General features: G+C 53.9%; 1 protein-coding gene across 1 annotated transcript; it reads right to left on the bottom strand.

The window, feature by feature from the left end:
* Positions 1-210: 210 nt before the first annotated feature.
* LOC142072439 (tripartite motif-containing protein 72-like) lies at positions 211-9528 on the bottom strand. Its single transcript, XM_075129136.1, has 4 exons — positions 9432-9528; positions 6783-6893; positions 3381-3438; positions 211-1655 (listed from the first exon to the last, which is right to left on the bottom strand). The coding sequence occupies exons 2-4, from the start codon at positions 6792-6794 to the stop codon at positions 1075-1077; spliced, it is 651 nt and encodes a 216-aa protein (XP_074985237.1). The 5' UTR covers positions 6795-6893; positions 9432-9528; the 3' UTR covers positions 211-1074.
* Positions 9529-10811: the final 1283 nt, after the last annotated feature.

Below are 10811 nucleotides of genomic sequence, written 5' to 3'. Positions count from 1 at the left end.
TTGTCACGAGCAAAGCACTGTGAGAGACAGCCCAGGGTGGAGAGTTAAGAGGGCAAAGTGGTACCCCAGTTCCAGGTTGTGCCCGGGGGACCCCATCACAGTATACATCTGCAGCAGCACAAGGGTTAACCCGAGGAAAGGTCTCAGCAGGCTCCAGATTCCCAGGGATCTGGATGGAGAAACTGAGTCACAACTCAGGATTCTGGGGAATTATGGCAAATATTTTTCTTTATTGAGCAAAGTAAAATAAAATCCTCAGAGAAGCACAAGCCCTGGGCTGGAGCAGCAAGAGGCAACAGCAGATTGCAGACAGCGGTAGAAAGGGATACAGCAGCCAGCGCATTCTGCATCAGTGTAAATCAAATATAGTGTCAACACCGAATCTCACTGTCCTCGCTCTTACGCTGGCTTTACATTGCAGGGAGTCCAACAGTTACTCCTCATTTGCACTGAGCAGAATCAGCCCTGAGCTCCCTGATGGGGTAACTCGTGACATCTATCGGCCTGTCTGAGAGCAGAATTCACCCCTCCCCACGAGCTTGTCCCTTCATTTATGCTCTGGAAGGCGTTTTAGGTGCACTTTGCTCAGGTGCGAATGACAACACCAGGTGCAATCTGGATCCATTCCTGGGTTCTCTCCCCAATGCTGGAGGGGAGTGGGATCTAGTGGTTAGAGCAGGGGTGGGGGGCTGGGAGCGAAGACTCCTGGGGTCCTTCCCTGGCTCTGGAAGGGGTAACCTAGATACTGTGATAGTAAGAAACGCATTGGAGGAAGGGCCTTGGCGGGGGGTGGGGGTGGGGTGTTGCTGAAGGGAAACCCCCTCCAATAGCTCTGGGAAGGAGGGTGAATATCCCGTAGCGAGTGAGTATCTCATGGTCTCAGCTCGCTGCTTTTTCAGCCCCATCCCAACCCCCCAAGCCTGTCTCAGCTGACCGTGCCGGCTTTGCCTGGTCGCTGGGTGAGGTTAGTGTGGCTCTCAGAACAGTGCCGTGAAGCTGGCTAGCCCGCGGTATATGCTGGTAGCCCAAGGCTGGGATGGCTTTGGTCCCCACCCCCACTAGTAAATCAGCCACTCACAGGATTTTAAGGGGCTGGGCGTTGCCCCCATTGTCATGCCAGCAGGGGTCGAAGAAGGGGTAGACTGGGGCGTTCTTGAAAGCAACGTTGTAAAAGGAGTACAGGGGGATCAAATTATCGGGGTCATCGGGGTTGTAGAAGGTCACTTCCCCGCTCGTGTAATCGAGATAGACCCCGATAGTCTCAGGGTGGGGGCTACAGTCAAAGGGCATCTGGTTGGTGTCAAAGGCCCTGTATGGCTTCCCGGCCTTCTCCTTGTTGTAGCCGATCAGCCAGTAGCCCTCGGCACAGACCTCACAAGACCCTGAGGTCTTCTGGATCAATCTGCCCCGTCTCTCCGCTCGCTCCGAGACGATGCCCAGGCTCCAGTGCGGCTTCTGGCCCACGAACACCTCCCAGTAGTGCCGCCCTGAGCTGAAGCTCTGCCGGGCCACCACGCAGTTGGCCGTGTCGAATTGGCTGGGGCTGGAGCTGACGTTCTTCTTGAAACTCCCGCATTTCACCTCCTTCCCGTCTGCTGAGATCTCCAGCTCAGGATGGGCTGTGTCTGGGTCCAGGGTTAGATCCTCCTTCTCCACTGGGAAAGGCAGAGGGGGTCAGGGGAAGGGTTTTATTCTGCAGGTTTATGGCTGTTTCCATCACAGCCATCAGCTAATATTGATTTTTGGGGAGGGCCACAGATTTCCCACCCCTGCTGTGAGCCCAGCCCATCTCACGCTAAGCAGAAGTGGGCCGGGTCGCGGTTTGGAGGGGAGATCTCCCTGGAAAGCACTGGGAGGGCCTCTGCCATTGGACTCAGCAGGGCGGCAGGGGGTGTGGTGCTGCAGGTCACCTAAACCAGCCCTCTGCACAGGGACAGGGAACCCTAGACCAGCCCTGACAGTGGTTTGTGAAGCCTGTTCCTAAAAAGCTCCAGGGACGGGCAATGTTCCCTCGAATTTTCTACGTCCATGTGCGGAATGAATTGTATGTGCACCAATATGGAGTTGATGGACGGTGGGGGTGGGGCAGAGGGGTTTGGAGTGTGGGAGGGGGGCTCTGGGCTGGGGCAGAGGGTTGGGGTGCGGGGGGGTGAGGGCTCTGGCTGGGGATGTGGGGTCTGGGGTGGAGCCGGGGATGAGGGGTTCAGGGTGCGGGAGGGGGCTCAGGGCTGGGGCAGAGGGTTGTGGTGCTGGGCTCTGGGGGGGGGGGCGTAGATGAGGGGTTTGTGGTGCAGGCTGCCCCAGGGCTGACCCAAGGAGAAAGGACTCCCCCCAGCGCTCTCTCACTGCAGCAGCCCGGGGACGGGGGAGAGGCACCTCTCCCCCCCTGTGCGGCCCTTGATAGCCTGCTGCACGGCCACGCGGCTTAGAGGGAACTTACGTGACGGGCATCCCACGACCTCCTTTGGAAGCCAGTTCCAGAGCTTAACCGCTCTTAGAGTGAGAAACTTTCCCCTAATAGCTAACCTAAATTGCCCTCGGTGCCAATTAAGCCCATTACGTCTTGTCCTGCCTTCTGTGGCCATGGAGAACAATGGATCCCCGTCCTCTGTATAACAGCCCGTAACATATCTGAAGACTGTTATCCAGTCCCCGCTCCGACTTCTCTCCGGACTAAACATGCCCAGTTATTCTAACCTTGCCTCACAGGTCAGCATTTCTAAATCTCTCATCAGTTTTGCTGCTCTCCTCTGAACTCTCTCCAGTTTGCCCACATCTCTGCTAAAGCGCGGCACCCAGGACTGGACACAGTTCTCCAGCTGGGGCCTCCCCAGCGCCAAGTAGAGTGGGACAGTTACCTCCTGTGTCTTACGTGCCCCCCTCCTGCTAACACAGAGTTATACCCAGTCTGGGACGTGTTTTGGGGACCCATGGGACGAGAGACCCTAAGGATTGTTCTACCCAGCGCTCTGGCCAGCGGGGGGTCATTTCAGCAGGACCGCTCCCCCTGCCCAGTGACAGCCAGGACTGCACTGAAGGGCAGGGGGGAAACTGAGTCATTGCCCACGCTCACCCCGCTTAGCCTGGGAACGTACACTAGGCCATGGGAGACCCCTGATGATCCTATAGGCCTAACCCCCCAGATTTCCCCCTGCACCACTCCAAGGGTGGGGGAAGCTGTGACCTCCTGTTGGGGGGGGTTGAGGCCTGGCTTTTGTCCCCTTTAGCTCCCCCCTCCTCACGTTCCCCAGCTTCCCCTCCTCCTCTTCTCTATCTCCCCCCACTTTCCCCTCCAGCTTCTCCATTCTTGCCCCTGCTCCCCCCTTGGTTGGCTCTGTGCAGGATCAGATACTTGGTCTCAGGCTAGTCGCCTCACTCACCTGGTATGTCCTCGTGGCCACTCTTGGTAGCTTTTTTCCTTGGCCACATTTTATTGCTCTGGTGGGAGAGCAGAAGGGCAGTTGAGAATCTCTCCAAGCCCCATTGCTTTATACAAAGACCCTGACCAACACTGGGGCCCTCCATGGGGCAGGGCACTTCACAGACCCCCCCCCCACCCGCCCCGAGGAAGATCGGGGACCCTGGCACTCCACAGACCCTCCTTGACTGAGATAGGGGCCCCATCACACTGGGTGCTGCTCAGACCTCCTGACCAAGACTGCAGCCCGTTGCACCGGGCGCTACTCTGACCTGGGCTCCCAGGTGCCAGGCGCTGCCCAGACACTCAATGAGAAGCTGTCACTGTCCCGAAGAGCTCACAGCAAGTAGAAATGGCAGACAAAGAGCGGGAGGGGAAACAAAGGACCAGGGAGGGGAAATGACTTGGCCAAGGTGACACAAATAGTCAGTAGCAGAGTTGGGAATAGACCCCATGTGTCCTGAGCCCTGGTCTATTACCCTATACACTGGGCAATGCTGCCTCCGAATGCTCGAGTCTATCTCTGGCTCTGGGAGGGAAGTGGAGTCTAGTGGGTTAGAGCAGGGGGCCTGGGAGCCAGGACTCCTGGGTTCTATGCTAGTCCAAAAAGTACTCTGTCCCACAGTAGTTTTAAGGTGTTTCAGCTACAACCACCACCGACCCAAACATGACAAAATGAGGGAACGCCCATCCCCATCGGGAAAGGTGTGAGAGGTCACAGCAAAGCATGCTCTGACAGCCTCGGTAAAATCAGGGCTGGACGGAGGTGACCGAGCTCATACTGCTGCTGTGCTCCTCTCTAGGCACAAAAATTGTGATGTGTTAACTATGGATGCCCTAGACTGGTCTAAAGGGGCTCAGACCTGTACAGCCTATTCCCAGCAAGGAAGGGAAATTGATCTTGGGCGTATTGAATTTGTGGCTAATGGAAAATAGGACTGGCTGCTCACATCTGAAAAAAGGAATGGGTTTCCTACCCAGTCGGGTTGAGCGGAGCTGCGTTGAATGTTGAGTAAATATGACTTGAACTCAGATGTCAAGTGGGCCAAAAAAATGATCTACTTTTATTTGTTTAATTTTCCTCTGCTCATTTTCCCCTATGTCAACATCAGTGACATATGCATGAAGCAGTGGAAAACAGGTAAAGTCTTTGTCTCCATATTTGGACATGCAGAATTCAGTTTTTTTGATAAAAGCATTCACTTGGTCATAGAGATTCACAATGTTAGCGTCAGGGCCTTTGCATGGACAAATTTAGGTCATTCAGCCTGCTAAATATATCGCAAAAAGAAAAGGAGTACTTGTGGCACCTTAGAGACTAACCAATTTATTTGGTTAGTCTCTAAGGCGCCACAAGTACTCCTTTTCTTTTTGCGAATACAGACGAACACGGCTGTTACTCTGAAACCTAAATATATCGGTGAGCTCGGCGAGTTGAGCTAAGCACACAGTGCTGTCAAACACCAGAGGCAAGAGGGGATGAATGATCAGAAAGAAACGTGAGCTTCTGTGCATGATTCAAACAATCTCTCGAGTATGTTCCCTCTTGACGGCCAGCAAACCTCTGTGTGAAGCACCAGTTGCTGAGGTTCTGACCCGATCTCTTTGCAAAGAATGTGAAACAGGTGAGCCCATGGCGTGGTCTGGATTGATGAAGCAGGCAATTTTGACGGAATCATTCAAAACTTCTGGAAGCTCAGAACTCATCTTCCATGTATGATCCTTGCACTGTAAGGATTTTCTTTCCTGATCCTAGCTACAAGTCCGTTCACTCTCCCGGTCATTGCAGCAGCCCCATCAATGCAGATAAATTTGCATAAATTCCAACTCAAATCATGTTCAGAAGAAAGAAAACTCAATTATTTTAAAAATGGCCTCTGCGGTTGAGTTTGCCTTTATACTTTTGCAAAACAGTATGTGCTCGTTGATATCAGTGGCAATCAGCGGAGCTTCTCCACTAATATCCGGGGGCTCATCAAGCTGAAGGGCAAATGTTTTTGCCATTTTAAGTTTCTCTACAAGTTGAGAGACAATGTCCTCAGCCATTTCTTCAATTCTATGACACACGGTGTCACTTGGTAACGGTACTTTCCTGAGAGTTTTCTGCAAGCACCACAGTGACAGGCAGAATTAGATGTTCTGCAATTGCGTACGGCTTCTTGGGTTTTGCTACAGGACGGGAGAGGGCATACAAAGCTTTGAGTGCTTTTGTAAAAAGAGTTGAAGCTTTCTTCATTTTAAGCTGGAAAGTTTGGAACTCGGAAAGCTTTCTTGGAAAACATTCTACTGACCTACCCGCATGCACAGGGTGTTTTGTCTTCAAACGTCATTGCAAATGTGCTGGCTTCATACTGTTGTTTGATAGATTTCAGAGCAGCGGCCGTGTTAGTCTGTATCCGTAAACGGAACAGGAGGACTTGTGGCACCTTAGAGACTAACACATTTACTTGAGCATAAGCTTTCGTGAGCTGCAGCTCACTTCATCGGATGCATGCAGTGGGGAAAAAAATAGAGTTTCTCCTCAAAGGGAACACAACGCTTGAAGTGGATCGCTATTTGGAGATGTGAATCCAAAAGCAATCCATTCCTCGCAGATTTGACATGCGTAGTCATCGGCTAAGCCAGCCTGGCTTCAAAGCAGGAGGGGGGATTTTAAAAAACTTGACCCTTGAAAACCTATGAGGAGACTTCCATATGGGTGTGAGTCCCACTTTTGTGAGGGTTCAGGTCTTAGCTCTGGGTGCTCTTGGTCACCATTTGCCACTTTCCCTCAGAATTGGACTGATGGAGCAGTGGCTTCATTAACCTTCTTTAGGCTCCCAAATTCACTTCCTTGACTTCAGAGAGAGGAGCTAGGTAAAGAAGAGGAGGGAGGGGATAAAGGACAGAGGGGAAGAAGCAGGGTGCTTCTCCATGACGGGCAACTTTTAAATCTAGATGGGATGTTTCTCCCAAAGATCTGTTCAAAGACAGGGATTACTTCAGGGACGTTCTCTGGCCAGTGCTATCCAGGAGGTCACAGGAGTTTCTTCTAGTGAAGACCCGCAAAATTGACCACTGATCCCTCGGATGTCAACTCTGGTACCCCACTGGGACGAGATGAGTAAGGGGAGTCAATGGGAGAGTTTCTCCCATCAGCCCAGGGCGGTGTGGACCCCACGACAAGTAGATCTAAGTTACGTCGACTTGAGTTACGCTACTAAATTGCTAATTCAATTTACTCTTCCTTATTCACTTGAGTTAATATCACCCTTCACGCTGACCAGTGATCAAATTACGACTTTAATAAAAGAAGTGGATGAGTGGGGTGGGGGGGATACTTATGCCGTGATCCTTAGAGCAAAAAGAGGAAAAATCTACCTACCGGGGCAGCCATCGCCAATTTCCAGTTCCAAGGCTCGTCTCAAGTTGATCCAGGCAATTTGACTGACCAGATCTAAGTGGATCTGGGGATGTTCTTGCCTCTGCTTTATTCCTAGAAAACACACATCCACGTTAATCCCTGATGGATTTAATCATTACCTCTTGGCTCTCTGACTGTCCCCTGCACCCCCAATGCCTCCCACCCACTGCTTTCTCCATTCTGCCCCTTCCTGCCTTTAGGGCAAGGTGTCTGTGTTTGGGGGCCCTCTGTCAGTTTGGGGGGGTGCCCATCCTCTCCCCCCAGCCGCCTGCCCAGCAGGTGTCTGTGCTTCAGCTCCTCCCAGTCCCCAGGGCTGCACCTCCCCACACACACACCCCCCGCTTTGAAGCTCGCGGACTCTCACACACGCTGCAACGTTTGTGGGAGGGGAGCAGCTGGTGGGACATGGCCAAAGGCGAGGGGGGAACAAGCACAGACTGGCTTCTGTGTGTGTGTAATCGCCATTTCATTTCCTTAAGCAGCACGTTGCTAGTTTGGGGGCTTTCCCGGGCTGGGTGGCTTCGGGCTTCTGCCTTTTGGGGGGTTGGTTTGTCTTTAATGTCCTGCCGGAGAGCGTGACTGGCTCCCGGGTTTGCAATCAGCGAAAGCAAAGCTTTAAAAGGCGGCTTTCTGCTTCATTTCTTTCCTTTATGTCAGGGGACTGTTGCCCCCTTACTAACATTCAGAGGGGGAGTTTTAGTTGCTAGCTCCCAGTACTAAAGAGGGGGAAGGGTTGATGGGGAATCAGGACCCTGAGCCTGACAGTCCCCAGGAGCGATGGGGAGAGGCCAATGCTCCAGGTCAGCCTGATTGACAGGGCGGGCAGGCTAATCAGGGAGTCAGGAGGCCAGGGAGATCCCGTCCTCTGTGTGAGCTGGATTTACCTGGGTCAGACACAGTGGGGCTGAGCTAAGGAGAAAGCAGGGGCCCGAGCTGAGCTGGGGAGCAGAGCTGGGGAGCCAGATCCAGAGGGACCAGAGGCACAGGCCAGAGAGAGCAGACTTGCCCTGGGAGCAGAGCTGCAGCAACCAGAGCCAGAGGGGGGAGAGAAGCAGCCCCGGGAGCTGGAGGCCGAGCAGCAGAGACCGAGTGGTGGGGCTGGGGCTGGAGCAGTCCGGAGCTGGGTGCGGTGAGCAGCTGGGGAGAGCGAGGGGGACCCTGGGCAGCGGGCCCAGCACAGGGAGACGCCTCCGCCAAGGGGCTCTGCAGGCCAGGCTTGGATCTTAACCCCGAGAGGGCGGGGGCGACACTGGGCAGAAGGGTCCTACCACTGAGAGCCTGAGGACGTGTGGCCCCCACCAGAGCAAGTGTCCAACCCCCAGCATCCCTGCAGCACGGCCAGGGCCGGAGAAGAAGGCCTGGGACTTACCAGGAGCAGACTGTGAACTGCCCGGACGTTCCAGAGACACGGTTTGTGATGTTCCCTGCCACAGAGCGGGCTGATGTGTTTTGTTTAACCTTTCCCATTTTCCCTTCTTCTTTTTTAAATTAATTGTTGATGAAATAACTTGCGTTTGCTTTAACTTGTATGTAAGGGTCAGTGGGTCAGAGAAGTGCGCAGTGCAGAGAGAGTGCCCCGGAGTGGGGATACCCTAGCCCCTATTATAGGTGACCGCAGCAGGGTTGGGGGTTGAGCCCCCCAGGAATCCTGGGGCAGCCTTGTTGGGGTTACGAGGACTCTGCCAGACAGGAGAGTGGAAGGGGAGTCCTCAAGGGCAGGGAGGCCTCTGGGTAAAGGAAGTGGGAGCGAGGACTCAGATCCTTTCGCTGGCCCACTTCACCAGGGTAGTGCAGAAGCCAGGAAAGTTCCCCACAACAGCGGGACTATTCCCCCGCTTACATATATCTTTCCCTTTCCGCCCCTGCTCGCTGGGCTGCTGGCTGCCTGCCTAGTGCTGCCAGGGGAAGGAGGCTCCTGGCTGGAAGCTGATCCAGGGGACTGGGCTGGATGTGATGGGAGAAATTCCCAAAGATCGGGGGGGTCGGGGAATGGATCCAGGGGAAGGGAATCAATCCGTCCTGACGCGGGGAGGAGGGGGTGCTGACCAGAGTGTGTGTGTGTGGGGGGAGACAAAACTTCCTCTCTGGGAGGGAAAACCCCTCCAGCAGGATGAATGTAGACAAGGGGAGGGAGCGGGGAAGGGATGGCTCCCCTCCCAGGGAAGCCCCATTTGCCTGTGGCTGTGGCTGGGTGCCCGCGGCTGGCTGGGGGCGCAGGGAGCGGGCAAGGTGCAGCCCAAATTCACTCATCAGACGCGAGGGCAAACTTTTCTTCCAGCGGCCCCCCGGGACTCCCCAGGGAGTTAAAGTCAAAGCCAAGAGAGACCCAAGATCTCTCATTCCTGCCCTAGTCACTAGCCAACGCTGCTCCCTCACGGCCCGTTCTCTCATAGAATCATAGAATCTCAGGGTTGGAAGCGACCTCAGGAGGTATCTAGTGCAACCCCCTGCTCAAAGCAGGACCAATCCCCAATTTTTGCCCTGATCCCTAAATGGCCCCCTCAAGGATTAAACTCACAACCCTGGGTTTAGCAGGCCAACGCTCAAACCACCAAGCTATCCTTCCCCCCATCTAGCGACTGGTAACCCCATGGAGCAGGACTGACTTACCCGCCGAGAGCCAGGCACTCGCAGCCCCAGGGCCGAGGGAAGATCTGAAGGGCTGAGGCAAGCACCGGTGTAGATATTCCGTCGGTCTGTAATTATACCGACTGGAATTATACCGCCCCAGCCAATAAGAGCGCAGGAGTGCTGTACAGCATGCAGGTCCCTGCAATCCCATTGGCTATCACAGAACGAGCCACCCCTCTGCCTCAAGTCACGTTGTTATCTCACAGTGTGGCTAGTGTAACCAGCTGCTAACTCTTCCCCGGTGTCACTTTCACTTTTACTAATTCTACCCTGCCCATAAAAATCCCCCTTTAAGTTTTCCTTCTTGGCCCAGCCTTCTTCTTCCCTCTAGACTCTAAAGAGGGGAAAACTTAAGGCCAGAATTTTCCAAAGCGTTAGGCAGGTAAAAGGGTTTTTGATGGAGCTGGTCAGAAACTGGGGGATTGTTTCTGTGGAATATTTGACATTTTGGGAAAAAAATCTAAACTGAAATTTCTGAGCTGAAAACCAAAAGGAATAGTCACTTAGCATACAGTTGTCACAGTTGGAGACACCTTTGATCCGCTCCGTGGCCTGCTGTAGAAATGCCTGTTTGGGTCTCAGGCCTCCAGCTGTCAGCTCTCTCCGGGCAGGGGCCCGTGACCCACTCCCCTCTGACCGGAGGTTTTTGGCTGTGGCCCCCTGTAGTTCACTGGGATATCCCCAGCAGCCGGTCTGCCATCAGGCCAGCACCTGTGCCGTGCTTACTCTCCACAGACATGACAAGCGATTGACCAGTGACCCAAACGGTGTCTCCAAAGCAAGCTCACTTCTTCAGGAGAAAAGCCTCCAGAGAAAACATGGAGACAAGAAATGGATTTACAGGCACACTGAATGCACCGGAAATCCCTCAACCAGGGAGGCTAAAATCCCAACCCTTCCTCAGACTACTCGGGTCCGTTGGACCAAAAGTTCTGTCCGTTTGCTGGATCAGAAAGAGGCCACGAGGCTGGATAAACTCAGCCTTGTATAACAAAAGCCTTCAGTCTCTGGAAAACCTAGCCTGAGCCAGCCCATACAAGCCTCTCCGGCGGGTGGTGGCTCTCTGGAGCTGTTAACAATCCCGGGGTAATCACCACCCCAACTGGTGTTAGTTTCTGGAGGAGCCGTTAGCCTCCCCCATGGAGCAGAAGATAATCATACAAACCAGTCATAGATTTCATAGCGTGGTTCCCCAAGATACGGCCTGGGGTTGCAATATCTGTCGCACTGTCCGGGGGGTAGAGCAGGTTCTGGAGACATCTCGAGTGTGAAGCTTCTTTCCCCCGGAGAAAGGTGCGGCTCTGGGAAGAATTCAAGGGGAATCCTGAGACCACCTGGGAGATGAGTTGGTCTCATCAC

The sequence above is a fragment of the Caretta caretta genome, chromosome 6 (genome assembly GCF_965140235.1).
Source record: "Caretta caretta isolate rCarCar2 chromosome 6, rCarCar1.hap1, whole genome shotgun sequence".
In the NCBI taxonomy this organism is placed as follows: Eukaryota; Metazoa; Chordata; order Testudines; family Cheloniidae; genus Caretta; species Caretta caretta.
The sequence above is the reverse complement of the archived record's forward strand: the minus strand, read 5'-3'. Positions and strand labels throughout refer to the sequence as shown.